Source organism: Spermophilus citellus (genome assembly GCF_964194105.1).
Source record: "Spermophilus citellus genome assembly, chromosome: 4".
In the NCBI taxonomy this organism is placed as follows: domain Eukaryota; kingdom Metazoa; phylum Chordata; class Mammalia; order Rodentia; family Sciuridae; genus Spermophilus; species Spermophilus citellus.
The window spans coordinates 38864622-38883333 of NC_138185.1; the positions used below are offsets into that span (position 1 = coordinate 38864622).

At 35.6% G+C, this 18712-nt stretch overlaps 1 protein-coding gene across 2 annotated transcripts in view; it reads right to left on the reverse strand.

Moving 5' to 3' along the window:
- The window catches only part of TASP1 (taspase 1), a 301213-nt gene that overhangs the window by 182350 nt on the left and 100151 nt on the right, over window positions 1-18712 (reverse strand). For both annotated transcript variants that reach the window (XM_081289122.1, XM_081289123.1), the window contains one exon: window positions 7864-7983. In XM_081289122.1, coding sequence (XP_081145248.1) covers window positions 7864-7983 — 120 coding nt within the window. The remainder of the gene's footprint in view (window positions 1-7863; window positions 7984-18712) is intronic.

An 18712-nucleotide genomic window follows, 5' to 3' on the forward strand; every position in this document is an offset into this window, starting at 1 on the left:
CAGAACTATCTTTGGTTCTGTTGTTGCTACTTGCTAACTAAAACAAACAGAAAACAATGAGAAAATCATGGGAATTACCAGGCAATGAAGGCAACTCTGTTGGCTTTTCTCTCTCCTCCACGAGGGCATCCAAATCCGATATGCCAAGATTGAGTATATTATTCCAAACTTGAAAAATACACAGGTTAACGTGCCTGCAAGGTAGGCAGACCTGCGACCCACCAGCAGACCAGGCCCAGCGGCCTGCTGAGGGGCAGAGCTACCCCCTCCCCCCGCGCCAGCAAGGTAGACGGAACTGTGACCACCAACAGAACAGGCTCAGTGGCCTGCAGAGGGGCAGAGCTGCCAACAACGCCTGAAAAGTAGGCGGACCTGCGACCCACCAGCAGAGTAGGCCCAGCAACCCGCGGAGGGACAGAGCCGCCCCACACGCCAGCAAGGAAGGCGGACCTGCGACCCACCAGCAGACCAGGCCCAGCGGCCTGCTGAGGGGCAGAGCTGCCCCCCCCGCACCAGCAAGGTAAGCGGAACTGTGACCATCAACAAAACAGGCCCAGTGGCCCACGGAGGGGCAGAGCTGCCAACAACGCCTGAAAAGTAGGCGGACCTACGACCCACCAGCAGAGTAGGCCCAGCAACCCGCGGAGGGACAGAGCCGCCCCACACGCCTGCAAGGTAGGCGGACCTGCGACCCACCGGCAGAATAGGCCCAGGAACCTGCAGAGGGGCAGAGCCACCACACTTGCCTGCAAGGTAGGCGGACCTGCGACCCACCAACAGAACAGTCCCAGTGGCCTGCAGAAGAGCAGAGCCGCCTCCCGCGCCTGCAAGGTAGGCGGACCTGTGACACACCAGCAGAACAGGCCCAGCGGCGTGCGGAGGGGCAGAGCTGCCCCCCCCCCGTGCCTGCAAGGTAGGCGGAACTGTGACCACTGACGGAACAGGCCCAGCGACCCGCAGAGGGGCAGAGCCGCCGCCCATGCCTGCAAGGTAGGTGGACCTGCGACCCACCGGCAGAACAGGCCCAGTGGCCTTCAGAGGGGCAAAGCCGCTGCCCGCGACTGCAAAGGAGGCGGAACTACGACCACCGACAGGACAGGCCTAGTGGCCCGCAGAGGGGCAGACCCGCCGCCCGCGCCTACAAAGTAGGCGCACCTGCCACCAACCAACAGAACAGGCCCAGCGGCCTGCCTATGTGGTAGGCACATTGCCCCAATTGGAGGAGGAGCAGAGCCCCTGCCCGTGCCTGCGTGGGAGACTTTGCAACTATACAAGAGTAATACAAATATATAGGGAGAAAATTGAATAACACAACAGTCTCAGTAATCAGAAAGAAACATGAACAGTATGAAGAGACAAGGAAAGAAAGGACCACAAGCAATGCAGGTCAACTCAACGTTAGAAGAGGTGATATCTGCAGCAGATGGAATGTCAGATAAAGAATTCAGGAGATACATGCTTCAGATGATCTGGAGTCTCAAGGAAGACATTAGACAGCAAAATCAGACAATGAAAGATCTCTTCAACAATGAATTACATAAACAAATCCAAGAAGCAAAAGATCAACTATACAGGGAGATAGAGGTTATTAAAAACAAACAAACAGAAATCCTAGAAATGCAGGAAGCAATAAACCAACTTAAAAACTCAATTGAGAATACTACCAGCAGAGTAGAACACTTAGAAGATAGAACATCAGACAATGAAGACAAAGTATTTCAACTTGAAAAGAACATAGACAGCTCAGCAAGACTGTTAAGAAACCATGAGCAGAACATCCAAGAAATATGGGTTAACATAAAGAGACCAAACTTAAGAGTCATTGGGATACAGGAAGGTATAGAGGTCCAAACCAAAGGAATGAGCAATCTATTCAATGAAATAATTCGAGAAAACTTCGCAGACTTGAAGAACGAGACAGAATCCCAAATCTTAGAAGCCTACAGGACGCCGAATGTGCAAAATCATAAGAGATCCACACCTAGACACATTATAATGAAGATGCCCAACATACAGAATAAGGAGAGAATTTTAAAAGCTACAAGAGAAAGGAAGCAGATTACATTTAGGGGTAAACCAATCAGGATAACAGCTGATCTCTCAACACAGACTTTGAAAGCTAGAATATCCTGGAATAACATATTTCAAACACTGAAAGAAAATGGGTTCCAACCAAGAATTGTGTATTCAGCAAAATTAAGCTTCAGGATGGAAGATGAAATTAAAACCTTCCACGATAAACAAAAGTTAAAAGAATTTGCAGCTAGAAAACCATCTCTCAAAAAAATCCTCGGCAAAACATTACAGGAAGAGGAAATGGAAAATAACAATGAAAACCAACAGTGGGAAGTAGGACAGTAAAGGGGGGAAAATAATCAAAGAGGAAAACAAACCATATTCAGTAACATAATAAAAAAATATGGCTGGAAGGATAACCCATATCTCAATAATAACCCTAAATGTTAATGGCTTAAACTCACCAGTTAAGAGACACAGGGTAGTAGAATGGATCACAAAACATGACCCAACAATATGCTGCCTACAGGAGACACATTTGATAGGAAAAGACATACACAGACTGAAGGTGAAAGGTTGGGAAAAATCATACCACTCATATGGACTTCGGAAACAAGCAGGAGTGTCCATACTCATATCAAATAAAATAGATTTCAAGCCAAAGTTAATCAAAAGGGATAAAGAGGGACACTACATACTGCTCAAGGGAACCATACACCAACAAGACATAACAATCATAAATATATATGCCCCAAACAATGGTGTAGCTATGTTCATCAAACAAACTCTTCTCAAGTTCAAGAGTCTAATAGACCACCATACAATAATCATGGGAGACTTCAACACACCTCTCTCACCACTGGACAGATCTTCCAAACAAAAGTTGAATAAGGAAACTATAGAACTCAATAACACAATTAACAACCTAGACTTAATTGACATATATAAAATATACCACCCAACATCAAGCAGTTACACGTTTTTCTCAGCAGCACATGGATCCTTCTCAAAAATAGATCATATATTATGTCACAGGGCAACTCTTAGACAATATAAAGGAGTAGAGATAATACCATGCATCTTATCTGACCATAATGGAATGAAACTGAAAATCAACGATAAAAGAAGGAAAGAAAAATCATGCATCACTTGGAGAATGAACAATAGGTTACTGAATGATCAATGGGTTATAGAAGACATCAAGGAGGAAATTAAAAAATTCTTAGAGATGAATGAAAACACAGACACAACATATCGGAATCTATGGGACACACTGAAAGCAGTTCTAAGAAGAAAATTCATTGCATGGAGTTCATTCCTTAAAAAAAGAAAAAACCAACAAATAAATGATCTCATAATTCATCTCAAAATCCTAGAAAAAGAAGAGCAAAACAACAGCAAAAGAAGTAGAAGGCAAGAAATAATTAAAATCAGAGCTGAAATTAATGAAATCGAAACAAAAGAAACAATTGAAAAAACTGATAAAACTAAAAGTTGGTTCTTTGAAAAAATAAATAAGATCGACAGACCCTTAGCCATGCTAACGAAGAGAAGAAGAGAGAGAACTCAAATTACTAGCATACAGGATGAAAAAGGCAATATCACAACAGACACTTCAGAAATACAGAACATAATCAGAAATTATTTTGAATCCTTATACTCCAATAAAATAGAAGATAGTGAAGGCATCGATAAATTTCTTAAGTCATATGATCAGCCCAGATTGAGACAGGAGGATATAGACAACCTAAACAGACCAATATCAATTGAGGAAATAGAAGAAACCATCAAAAGATTACCAACTAAGAAAAGCCCAGGACCGGATGGGTATACAGCAGAGTTTTACAAAACCTTTAAAGAGGAACTAATACCAATACTTTTCAAGCTATTTCAGGAAATAGAAAAAGAGGGAGAACTTCCAAATTCATTCTACGAGGCCAACATCACCCTGATTCCTAAACCAGACAAAGACACTTCAAAGAAAGAAAACTACAGACCTACATCTCTAATGAACCTAGACGCAAAAATCCTCAATAAAATTCTGGCGAATCGGATACAAAATCATATCAAAAAAATTGTACACCATGATCAAGTAGGATTCATCCCTGGGATGCAAGGCTGGTTCAATATACGGAAATCAATAAATGTTATTCACCACATCAATAGACTTAAAAATAAGAACCATATGATCATCTCGATAGATGCGGAAAAAGCATTCAACAAAGTACACCATCCCTTTATGTTCAAAACTCTAGAAAAAATAGGGATAACAGGAACATACCTCAACATTGTAAAAGCAATCTACGCTAAGCCTCAGGCTAGCATCATTCTGAATGGAGAAAAATTGAAGGCATTCCCTCTAAAATCTGGAACAAGACAGGGATGCCCTCTCTCACCACTTCTGTTCAACATAGTTCTCAAAACCCTGGCCAGAGCAATTAGACAGACGAAAGAAATTAAAGGAATAAAAATAGGAAAAGAAGAACTTAAATTATCACTATTTGCAGATGACATGATTCTATACCTAGCAGACCCAAAAGGGTCTACAAAGAAACTATTAGAGCTAATAAATGAATTCAGCAAAGTGGCAGGATATAAAATCAACACGCATAAATCAAAGGCATTTCTGTATATCAGCGACAAAACTTCTGAAACGGAAAGGAGGAAAAATACTCCATTCACAATATCCTCAAAAAAAATAAAATACTCGGGAATCAACCTAACAAAAGAGGTGAAAGATTTATACAATGAAAACTACAGAACCCTAAAGAGAGAAGTAGAAGAAGATCTTAGAAGATGGAAAAATATACCCTGTTCATGGATAGGCAGGACTAACAGCATCAAAATGGCGATATTACCAAAAGTTCTCTATAGGTTTAATGCAATGCCAATCAAAATCCCAATGGCATTTCTTGTAGAAATAGAGAAAGCAATCATGAAATTCATATGGAAAAATAAAAGACCCAGAATAGCAAAAACAATGCTAAGCAGGAAGTGTGAATCAGGCGGTATAGCAATACCAGACTTCAAACTATACTACAGAGCAATAGTAACAAAAACAGCATGGTACTGGTACCAAAACAGGCGGGTGGACCAATGGTATAGAATAGAGGACACAGAAACAAATCCATAAAACTACAACTATCTTATATTTGATAAAGGGGCTAAAAGCATGCAATGGAAGAAGGATAGCATCTTCAACAAATGGTGTTGGGAAAACTGGAAATCCATATGCAACAAAATGAAACTGAATCCCTTTCTCTCGCCATGCACAAAAGTTAACTCAAAATGGATCAAGGAGCTTGATATCAAATCAGAGACTCTGCGTCTGATAGAAGAAAAAGTTGGCTACGACCTACATACTGTGGGGTCGGGCTCCAAATTCCTCAATAGGACACGAATAGCACAAGAGTTAATATCTAGAATCAACAAATGGGACTTGCTCAAACTAAAAAGTTTTTTCTCAGCAAAAGAAACAATAAGAGAGGTAAATAGGGAGCCTACATCATGGGAACAAATCTTTACTCCTCACACTTCAGATAGAGCCGTAATATCCAGAGTATATAAAGAACTCAAAAAATTAGACAATAAGATAACAAATAACCCAATCAACAAATGGGCCAAGGACCTAAACAGACACTTCTCAGAGAAGGACATACAATCAATCAACAATACATGAAAAAATGCTCACCATCTCTAGCAGTCAGAGAAATGCAAATCAAAACCACCCTAAGATATCATCTCACTCCAGTAAGATTGGCAGCCATTATGAAGTCAAACAACAACAAGTGCTGGCGAGGATGTGGGGAAAAGGGTACACTTGTACATTGTTGGTGGGATTGCAAATTGGTGTGGCCAATTTGGAAAGCAGTATGGAGATTTCTTGGAAAGCTGGGAATGGAACCACCATTTGACCCAGCTATTCCCCTTCTGGGTCTATTCCCTAAAGACCTAAAAACAGCATGCTACAGGGACACTGCTACATCGATGTTCATAGCAGCACAATTCACAATAGCAAGACTGTGGAAGCAACCTAGATTCCCTTCAATAGACGAAAGGATAAAAAAAAATGTGGCATTTATACACAATGGAGTATTACTCTGCATTAAAAAATGACAAAATCATAGAATTTGGAGGGAAATGGATGGCATTAGAGCAGATTATGCTAAGTAAAGCTAGCCAATCCCTAAAAAACAAATGCCAAATGTCTTCTTTGATATAAGGAGAGTAACTAAGAACAGAGTAGGGAAGAAGAGCATGAGAAGATGACTAACATTAAACAGGGATGAGAGGTGGGAGGGAAAGGGAGAGAGAAGGGAAACTGCTTGGAAATGGAAGGAGACCCTCAGGGTTATACAAAATTACATACAAGAGGAAGTGAGGGGAAAGGGAAAAATAATACAAGGGGGAGAAATGAATTACAGTAGAGGGAGTAGAGAGAGAAGAGGGGAGGGGAGGGGGGACAGTAGAGGATAGGAAAGGCAGCAAATACAACAGACATGAGTATGTCAATATGTAAATCAGTGGAAGTGTAACTGATGTGATTCTGCAATCTGTATATGGGGTAAAAATGGGAGCTCATAACCCACTTGAATCAAACTGTGAAATATGATATATCAAGAACTATGTAATGTTTTGAACAACCAATTAAAAAAAAGAAAAATATACAGGTTATATAATGTGGACAAATACCATGGATATACAAAGACTTCTGTCGTGAGTTCATAGCACTGTTGGGTAATCATTCTCCATAAGTCCCCTATATGAAAGGCAAAGTGTAGCACAAAAGTAATTACTCTTCCCTTCCACTTCCCCCTAGTATTGAACTGTAAGTGACTTGCCCACATAAAGGGAAGATCAAGGAATATTCCTAGGGGCTTTGCAAAGGTATCTTCCCTGAATCAGACATACTGCTTCAAGTATCACTAACCATCAAAACCATAGCAACTGTGACACTCACTCTTCCTCAGATGTGAGGGGCACACAGCATGATAAGCCATACTGCATACACAAGACAAAATTCAAATACTTAGTTTTAAAAAATACCTCCACGCAACTAGTTTAAAAGACTCCATGAGAATAATTAATTTGTTCACTCAATACTCAACACTTATTAATTAAGCCCCTAAGTAATGGGCCAAATTGGTTATACTCAGAATGCTTAGAACAATCAAATGAATTTTTAAATTTTATTCTCAATATAAAACTGAAGGTTGGAGATGGGGAGGATGGGGCGAAGAAGATGTAAAAGAACTGGAAATAAGCAAATTTCACACAAATCAGACCATCCTCATTTCTAGATTTCATGTGTTAGTGACCTGAAATTCTAGTTATTCTACAAAATGCTTAAAATGATTAATCAGAAGAGAGATATAGAATGTCAAACAAAATGTTAGCATTACTTGAATGGAAAAAATTAAAAAATATAACTCTAAAATCATTTTTTTAACTAAAAAGCAAGCAGACAAAGCTTGGTCTTAAAGAGAGTGATACACACACACACACACACACACACACACATACACACACAAAATTGACAATGAAAATCAATACACATCTATTAAATATCTACTAAATATTCAGGTCAGTACTCAGCCCACTGAAAGTATTAAAACTAAGATTACCAGTTGTAAAGATAAGAAAGATCCCTATCAATATTAGACAGAATTTTTTTAAGAAATTATTTTTGAAAAGTTTTTTTAATTTATATTAGACAAAAGTTAAAGAATAATGATATTTACTTTTCCTAATGGGAAAAAATATATCCCTAGTGGTTAAAAAATTGTGAACTAGAAAATTTCATGCTTCATTTTGGAAAGCTAGTGTAAGAATCCTGTAATTAATTACCTGCCCAACTCTTCCTGGATGTTTCAAGGCCAAGCCTCCACTGGAGACAGCAGCAGCAACATTCCCTTCGTGGTCCACAACCACAGCGCCCACCGTGTCCAAAGTGCCTGAGTCATTTTCCTGTAGGGCAAAAGGGGCATGAGTGTGGAGCAATCTGATGTGACTACATAGCACTTCTCAGTAAAATCACAACTATATCTGAACTCATCCTAAGTGGAAACTTAAATAATCTCCTAAAATTATCTATTAGCAAGTTGCCATTTAAATCCTGTGTAAGTCAAAATGTATTTTCCCCTAAAACATCCTGAAAGCAAGGGGTCTCTAACAATATTTTATTTTCCTTTAATAAGACTAATTATGTACATATATATGTATGTGTGTATATATATATATACATATTGTGTGTGTATATTAGTTGTTGATTGATTTATTTATATGCAGTACTGAAAATTGAACCAAGTGCCTCACACATGTGAGGCAATCGCTCTACTACTGAGCCACAACCCCAGCCCAATAATAGGGAAAAACTATCAAATCAATATAAAATACATAGCAGTACCTCCCAAACTCAGGAATTAAGTCTGTGACTGAGAATTTATAGAGAAAAAGATCTGTGGCATAAGTGAGCCAATAAATCCCACTATTAGTATTTTTTAATACTTTATTAGTTGTTGGGGGACCTTATTTTTTTAAAAAAATGTGCTGAGAATCGAACCCAGTGCCTCACACACACTAGGCAAGCACTCTATCACTGAGCCACAATCCCACCTCTAACATCAGTATTTTTAAAATATGTTATATACAAACTTCAAAAAGTAATATATTCAGCATGGTAAATGAAGAAAATGACATTTACAACCTTGAACTACATCATCATTTTCTCTTATAATTCCTTGTCTGCAATAAACTTTATGGTATGGTCCCTTCTCTGCTATATCATTAATATGTTTGATATATCATTCACGTGTATGGCCAGAAAGTTCTATGTTCTTAGGAGGTAGCTTTGTGTATCTGTTTCTTGTCCCAGGTCCCACATGTTGAAGACATTTTACATTTAGTGACTATGTGCAGCTGTCTCCTACCACAGAGGTTTCTGGGTCACGTTTGCCATACAAATTATTGGATAAAAAATCAAAATTGTATGGTGGGGACAAGAAAAAATTTTGTGAAAAAGTAATCTTTTTCTTATATTTTACAAAGGAAGGTTACAGAAGGTCTTTAGGTTAATAGTAGTTACAGTAGTGTTCTTAGGCTGACAGTGATTTTCAAACCCTAGACCCTACCGTACTCCCCTTCCCAGCATATGTGAAAGGCACAACCCCAGGTTCAACAAGAATAGTTCCCTTTCCTGTGTGGTTTACTGTTTATACTGCTGAGCAAAACTCTGTACTGAGGGATCCCTGCCTAAAAACAAAGTGACACACCAAGGCAACCACCAGAAATGTCAATTCACTCCTGGAGTCATTTCAGAAGTTGAGTGACATTGAAGGGTGGTTTTAAATATTGGAAGCAAAAGGCAAACAAAAAAGTTTTCCTTAAACAAAATGAAGGTAGAGTATGCAACAAAAAAAATTAACATTAAATTTGACAGGGGAAGGTACTTATATCTAGACATTTCTTGGTCTAAATTCTAGCATCCACTAAATATACTGAAACACTATGATGTATTTACTTTGATAGAAAAAGGTTAACTAGCTGAAATGAGCACCATATTCTTAATCTCTCTTTTAACCACACATGGGGGCCCTCTAGATAATAAATTTGCATGGTCACATCCCAGAATAACAATTTTGCTTATGGCAGGAACCTAAATTTCAAGGATAGGTCCCTGACCATAAACTCATTGAGAAAAGTTTGATCCACTATCTCACTGAACAATCACAGTTTATATTCTTTTGTGGATAAGATTAAAAACAAAGTACAGAAATGCATTAAAAACATTTTACTACAGAAATTGGATAATCTCTAAAGAGAAATATGCCTTAAAGGTGAATATTTGTTTTATTATTCTAATAATTTCTAAGACTTTATCTCCTTACAACATTGGGTACAGAAGTGTCTGTCCATCATCCAGAGGCCAAGTCATATGACTTCTATAGCAGAACTTCTTAAACTTTAATATGCATGCATATCATCTGGAGAATTTGTTTAAAAGCAGATTCTGATGAAGTAATCTCAGAGCTGGCCAAAACTGTATACTAACAACTTTCCAGATAATGCTGATGCTCATCCATAGATCCTACTTTGAGAAACAAGGTGTGATAGCACCCCATCCCATAGGCTCCTCATCAGCCAAACACCTGCTCCAGTCTGAGGAAAACAATATCATAGGCACAAAAGTACTGAAGGAGAAACTTAGATCACCTAAAATGAACATTATGCCAATAAAAAAAGATTTGAGTTCTAACTTGTACAACCTTCAAATTGGTAGCCTATCACCACTATTATACCACCAGGCATATAAAGTATTGATCCTGCACTGATGCTGCACAGTTTTCTTTGTTGAAATAGATAACTCCCATACTTAACTTTTCTCAAGAACAACAACATAAAAGTTAAGAAAGGGTATTTTTTTCCCTAAAATTATTTTGTAGAGGTGGAGATGTAGTTCAATCACAGAGTGCATAACACCCTGAATTCCAGCACCAGGAAAAATAAAATAAAGTTGCTTAAGATTATTTTTGGAAATGTTTTATTGAGGGATATATATCAGAAATCACTTATTGCCTTTTTTCCCAGTTATAAAGTTCTGGAAACATTTACATACTATTTTTCTTCTAGTCCAGGTACAATGTAAAATAAAGGTTACTATCTTCATCTATCCCTGCAGATAAGGGTAATTGCTTCTAGTGAATAATCAAATTATAGCTTTCCTATTTCACCCTCTGTTCTATGGAGTAATGTCACTTCTCTTACTTTTTAATTGACCAAAAAAGTTTTATATATATACATATGTACACACACACACATACACACATACAAACATACACTGTACAACATGTTTTAATGTAAGTATAGGTTGCAGAATTGCAAAATCAAGATAATTAACAGATGTATAATCTCACATATATAATTTTCTGTGTTTTGTATGTAAAGTGGGGTATGGATCCTTAATATCCACCCCGACTCCATTTCTTAGTGGTGCTAGGGATCAAATTCAGGGCCTAATGCATGCTAAGCAAGCACTCTATAACTGTGCTATACCCATAGTCCCTAAAATCTACTCATTTAAGGATTAGTTCTTTTTTATCAACTGCAGCTGCTGATTTTATCCAAGCATTCTGCAAAATAGAACTTTACAGTGGGGATACACAACATATATATATTGATACACATATATTACCTATAAAACAATTCTCCTAGCATTTCAATTAGGACATAGTAAACCACTGGAACTTTCATGCCTAACAAAACTACTGCAGAGAGATACAAAAACTGATGTCAATATAACTGGATTATGAATAAATAGATGAATTTATTTAACTTGGTTTTAAAAAAATGAAAAATCATGCAAAAAACAGAGGATTCTGTTCCAAATAAAGCTACATATTCCTAAGGGTATGTAACACCTGCAAAATTCAGAATTACTTCATAAATATTCAAGAATTATTTCATAGACTTCACATACTGCAAAGCAAATTTAAGGATGATGAAGTAATATTTAAGCATTTTTATGAAGTGCAGATAAATTAAGTGAAAGACAAACATTGGTTGTTTTTCTATAATAATTTCACAGAGCTCATTTTTATGGGAATGAAATCTTGGGTTAAAAAACACACAATGACTGTTACTATATAGAGCTACCATTACACCCTTACACTCCATAAATACTTAAAAATACTTCACCACACAGATACACATGTGCCTATTGTCCCTGACTGAAACATGCTATTTATATTACTTTTGTGATAAAATTGTGACTAAAAAGCAACTGTATAAACTATAGTTCCCTGCAGAACAAACACATGTATATAAAGCTCACATAGAAAATATAAGTGTTGTAGAAAATATAGAAATAAAATTCTCTTAATGTAACAAATAAAATAATGGTAATCACTTCTGATTTTCTCTACTCCAAAATAGAGATAGCAATTACACAGTTATTGTAAGAATCAAAGGAAGTAACATATGTAAACTACACTACAAAGAATGAATTTCTTGAAACAAGATACTTCCCACCAAAAAGTACACCTCTAGTCTGCTTTCTAACTGAAATATGCCACAACACACCATTCTATCACTTGTCATCACTTGCCTCATTAACATGGTCTTTCCTTTGCACAGAATTACTCAAATATCAAATAGCTAAAATACAAGAATTAATATTAAAAGTATGAGTGCATCTTAAAATTGATGTCATGGTATTATCCTAATATAATAATAAAAAAGGAAATGATACTTTTTTAAAAAAAATATGCCAAGCTTTCTTATATACTTTTATTAAGTTTAAGAGCAGCATTATAACCAGCATAAGCCTCCACTTATGCAGATCAGTGTGCCCTACATGACAATACAATAATATCTCCATAAAGCTTTAATATACCTGAGTATCTGAAACAAGGAAAGATGGCTCTAGACACAGGAGACCTAACCTGGTTCTGTTTAACTCCCACAAATCAGCCCCTGACAATGGAGCCACTGTGGGCTAAAGCATATCAACTATGGGTAAACAAAGTCTAATTTAGCTAGAATTATCAGCATTCTCTTCTGTGTCTGGATTGACTAAAACCAGGGAAAATCTGGATGTAGAAATATCCAATGATTTTTCCCTTTCCTCTATAGAAAATCATCCTCTGCTGACCAAAACCACAAACAATGATTCTTGTAAGCTATAAGAATCTTTCTGCAGTAGGTATGCATTAATCATTTTTGCAGTACAGTTCAAATGACTACCAAACATATTTAGAACGGAGAATAAAACTTCATACTACATAAAACCCCTTATTTATTTCTTAAGTTACGAAAAGTTAGAATCTTTCAGCTTAACATAAAAATAAAGTGTATGAACCATGCTTTTATTGGGGATTTCATGTGATCTGTATTATAGCTTGAGTTATAAATTTATACCATAACAAATTTCTGGGGGATTACCTAAAAAACTCAAATGCTTAAAGACAGCAAAGGATAATGCTATTCAACTGGTAGAATTTTTATCCAGTATTCTGGGGCTTACATCATTACAGGTAGAAAAGGTAATGGTATTAATATTGTTTTTAAAGAAAATCTTTCAAATGTGAATTTTAGGGTTTTTTCTCTTTAAAACAGAATAGTTGGAAAGTTTTAGTGTATACGTCTAGTGAATATGTATAAGTGATGGCACAGACCAGATGAATACACTCATAACATAGATTATTCCACAAGTGAATAGTAAAACCACCATAAGTAGTTTTATGCAGCTTTAAATCATTTTTATTCTTAATCAGATGCTGATTTTATTTAATTTATACCCACAATGAAGTACTGGGATGATATGAACTAGATCTAAACTGCATTTATCCTATCAAAATACTTAAAATAACACATCTCAAAGACTTCAAAAATCAGTTTAAACATTTAATAATAAATATATCCAATTTAGCTTCTGGAATTTTTATGGAATAAATGTCAATCACAGCTTTCTAATTCTAAATCAAAATTTTAAAATTCAACATTAAACATAAATCTAGCTATGACCTAGCAACTAAATTGTATTAACTAAGAGAAATCTAAATGTGTATATATAATACAAAGATTTGTGAAGAATGTCCATAACACCTTTATTTGCAATTGCCAAAACCTGGAAATAACTCAGGTGTCTATCAACAGAAGAACAAATTAAAAAAAAAAAACTATGATATCACCAATAGTGGAGGATTGTTCAGCAATAAAAAGGAACTAATAATACATACAACAACATGGATAATGTTTTAGACATATGCTGATTAAAAGAAGCTGGATAAAAAATAATACATAATATATGTTTTCATTTATATGAAGTATGACAACAGGTAAAACTGTGGTGAAAAGAATTGGGGAAGGGTTTCCTTGGGATGGAGGAGCTTTAATGATAGAGGGACATAAAGAAACTTTCTGGAATAATGGACATATTCTGTATCTGATAGAAGTGTGGGTTATTTGATTATATACACCTGTCAAAACTCATTAAACTGTACAAATAAATGTATGCATTTTACTCTATGGAAATCTTACATTTAAAAATAAGAAAAAAAATAACAGTTATATAAATTTAAAGAACACAACAAAGAATTTAAAACATCAGACCCTGAACAATTTTCCAATATTTTTTATGTACATAAAAGACATTTAATACACATTTTATTATAATTCTAAGCAAGAGAAAAAAGGTAATGGGAAATACAAAATAAATGTGACGAGATATGGATGAAAGAATATACCATGTCTACTTAGAGAAAATAGGCATAACAAAGGGGGGAATATTTAAAGAAAAAATGGCTCAAAATTTTCCAGAACTGATGGAAAACAAGAATCTATCTCCAAGAAGTTAAAGGAAAGGAGCCAGACAGAAAAGAAAGATCACCAAAATGACAGCTAAAATCCCAAAAGCTCAATTTGCAGAAGAGAGTGGTTAGTATGATTTCTTTAAAGAAATGATTAATCAACAAAACTTCCTTTTAGGGATAGAAATTAATTAAAGACATTTGTAAGTATATAACCAAAGCAATTTTACCACCAAAAGACCTTCATTTAAAGAAGTCTCATAGGGCCATTCTATTTAGTACTGCAACCTGACCTGACCTCCTCCTAGATCCTTCCTACCAACCATTTGTGAACACACCTAATCCCCCTTTCTTTGCTCAACTGTATCTTTTTCCCCCATAATGTCTCATATCTCTTTCTACAATATTAATTTTTGTATCATGCAAATAGCATATTTTTACTTTCATAGCATTTTAATCTTCTATCTCCCCTACAACACTGTAAGCTACACAAAAACAAGAGGAACATTGAAGATATATCAATATCAAGCTTTTAAGACAGATAAATGGTTTCTACATGTTATATGTTGAAAGTTTAGATTTACCAAGAAAACATAACAATTCTAAATTTGTATCTACTTTAAAAACTGCCTCAAATTTAAAAAGCAAAACAAAAACAGAGCAAAAAGGAAAAAATCAATAAACCCATACTCTATAATGAGACATTTCAACATATTTCTCTCATTTCTGAATAGGTCAAGGAAGCAAAAACATTAAGAAATATTTGTGAAAAGCACATTATAAACACTTGAGTTGATAAGCATTATAGAACTATGAACTCAACAATAAGAGGGAAAATATTACTTATAATCTCATATGAACATTTATAACAAATGAACCACACATTAAGATATAAACTAAATCACATCAAATTTCAAGAAACAATATCAAATAGGACACACTCTCTATTAAACAATCAACTTAGAATTCAATAAAAGTAGAAAATTAAAAAACAAGACACTTCTAAATAATTTATGGATTAAATATCTACATGGAAACAAAACCATTTAATAATGAGTAATAACAATATAATACTTCAAAACTTGTAGGATATAATAAAAGGGGAAAATTATAACCAAAATATTGATATCAAAAGAACAGAAAATTAGTAAGTTAAATGACCAACTAAATAAGACAGAGATGGGGGAGGGAGGAGGGAAGAGAAAGTGCAAGGGAATGAGATTGATCATTTATGTGAGATTTATTATTTTATGTGCAGATATAAATATGGCACAATGAATCCCCTAATATGTATAATAATAATGCAGCAATAAAAAACAAATGTTACAAAAACAAGTTAAAGAACAAGGTAAATACAAAATCTAGAAAAAGAAAAAAATGGAAATAAAATATCAACAAGGGAGAAATATAAAGAGATCAGAAAAGACAAAGCTGGGTCTGTGAAAAAACTACTTGCTGAATGAATAAACTGAATGAATTCAACATGACACACAATTGTTCTCTCTGTGTATCACTAAAATTCCAGCAGAGGTCTGTCCCTCCTGTCTACGCCTTCAACACTAGCCAGTGCTTTCTCTGCTTCATTTGTACTCCATCCAGTAAAATGTCACTTTCCACACTAATCCTCATTCCCCAGCACACATACACACATTAAAATACCACCCATCCTCAAGTCCTGTGACCTCAAATAACTACATAAAAGGTTTCCTGAGTCTTCCCAAACACAGTGGAAGCTTTTTTGCCTTTAAACTCCTAAAACATTCTCTTCATCTCACTCTAAGAAGACTATACATTCGCTTGTTCTGGGATCTTTTGTAGTTTATCTTGCCCCTCATGTACCTGGAAGCAATAAATAACAAAGTTATTTGTAAAGAAATGAAATTAATGTTTTTATTAGAACCTTATCAATAACTCAAGCTTTGTACCCTCTGAAATGACATCTCACTCAATTTGTATGCATGATCCAAACCTAGCCTATCTACAAGCAGTTTCCCTGCTATTACACACAGTTCTTTCATATTTAGTTCTTCCCTAAATGTAATTCTTCCGCACATCACTCCTAAGTGAGTTCTTTCCCCAAAACAAGTCTTTAAACAACTGCTGATAAATCTTTGGCTGGTCTCTATGAAAACTGAACTGAAGTCAAGATTCATTTCTCACAATATGAGTGATCTCTCTTTCAGGAATTTTTTCATGTTCTTTGGCCTACTGTTCAAAAAAACACACTTCTAAGGCTCTAACTATGAAACATGAAGCCTCTTACTTTATCTATAAAGAAATTATACATCTTGATATTGGTCACATTTGATGCTTTAATTAGTAATACTTCCTTACTGTCTTCTCATCCTCTACAGTCATTTGGCATCACACTCTTCTCAATTTTGACTAATTCAGTTTTCTTTAAATTTTTTTTTAATACTCATACTCTACTTTTGTTTTATCCACTGGAGAGCTGGTCATCCTTTACCACAATCAGTCATCACCATCTGGGAAATATATTCCAGAGAGAATGAAAATCAAGGCTATTTGGAAGTTTTATTTCACAGAAGCATGTTTATAATAGTACTTCAATGTCAGAAATAACACAATAAAGTTACCAACAAACTCACTAACAGAATATGAATTCATTACTTGGGTATATTTAAAAACACATAAATAAACAAGCTAAGACTTTGCTAATTAAATAGACAGCAACAAACTCTTTATAAGAGCAGGCAACCTTTTTCAATTTAGTAGTCCAATTTAGCTCTTTCTAGGAACACCTGGCCATGGTCTGGACCTCTGGTCTTTCTTTCATTTTAGGGCATACATTTACCTTCTCTGGATAAAATTACACTTTTTCTTTTAAATGCCAGAGCTCCACTGGCCTTTGAACTAAGTCTTAAAGCAGTGGGGAATAACAGATAAAGGACTAGAAGGTAACACGGACAATCTGGATTTTATTCCTGCCAATGAAACACCATGAGAATTAGGATGGATCACTTAACCTGGATTTAAATTGGACCCTCTCTAGACTGAAGAACAATATTTGATACTGACTTAATAATACAGTAATAAGTTACTTAATTTGATGTGAGATGTTTAAAGCACATCACATCTATCTGGCTACATAATTATGAGTAAACCATAAAATTAGAAATTGTTGAATCACAACTATATTCAACTAAATAAACATATTAAAAGCAAAGGGAAATAATTTTTTTAAAAAACAGCCAAGAGGGAAGAAAAATGCCTATATATTCTTTTTCCTTTCCCTCAATTGATAAAATCTCCCTCCCCGCAAATGGACCTTTATTTTTTTTATTTATATGTGGTGCTGAGAATAGAACCTAGTGCTTCACCCATGCTAGGCAAGTGCTATGCCACTGAGCCACAACCTCAGCCCAATTGATAAAATCTTATTAGAAAGTAGAGATAAATAAAAGAATTGAAAGAGTAGGAAAAGAGCTAAGTATATTCTAGGATATAAAATATAATCTAATTATGATAGCACTATATCCTAGAAAATTTAATATCATTCAAATTAACTTCAATAATGTCTTCAGAGATTCCCAACACTTAAAAGCCTGTGATGAATCCAAATATGGAACAGGCACCGTACTTCAAAACATTCTTTTCATTTGGTCCTAAACACAGTTAGTACAAATTAGTGTAGCAAGGGGTTCAGGGAGAAACTCTGGCTATGTACTTAATTTCTCTAAGGCCTACTTTACTTTGTTAAATTCTGTACACGTTTTAACTATATCAACTTATAATATTCCTCCACTGGGGATTATAAACTGTTAATACCAAGAGTTTGATTTGACCAGCAAAGTGTAGTTTTGTTGTTAACAAGTTTTATATTCTAAATACCCTAAAATAGAGCAAATATTACATTCAGCCCTAGTATCTTCTGCTTGTCCACCTCTTCATATAAAAAGCTATGGCACAAAGAAGTTCATCCATTTACAGATTTAAAAACTTTAAAAAAAATTTTATAGTTATAGATGGACAGAATGCCTTATTTTATTTGTTTATTTCAATGTGGTGCTGAGGATCGAAGCCAGAGCCTCACACATGCTAGGCAAGTGCTCTGCCACTGAGCTACAGGCCCAGCCACTAAACCTAGGACTTTTATCCTTTTAGTTTTAATTCTTCTCTTTCCATAAAGCCTGCCATGAAAAACTGAGAAGAGTTTAGAAGGATTTCTCCATTCAGTTTATCCCATAGCTCTCAATGATGATTTCACTGCTTTAGCATACTCCAAATGATATGATTTCCTTTAATGTTTAATTCCCCTGAGTCAAATACATTAAGGCTAGGACCTGAACCCCATATGCTCTCTTTACTCCCTAAAACTATTTTTAAAACTTCACATAAAGGAGCACTCTATAAGTGTTTGCTAGTGATAA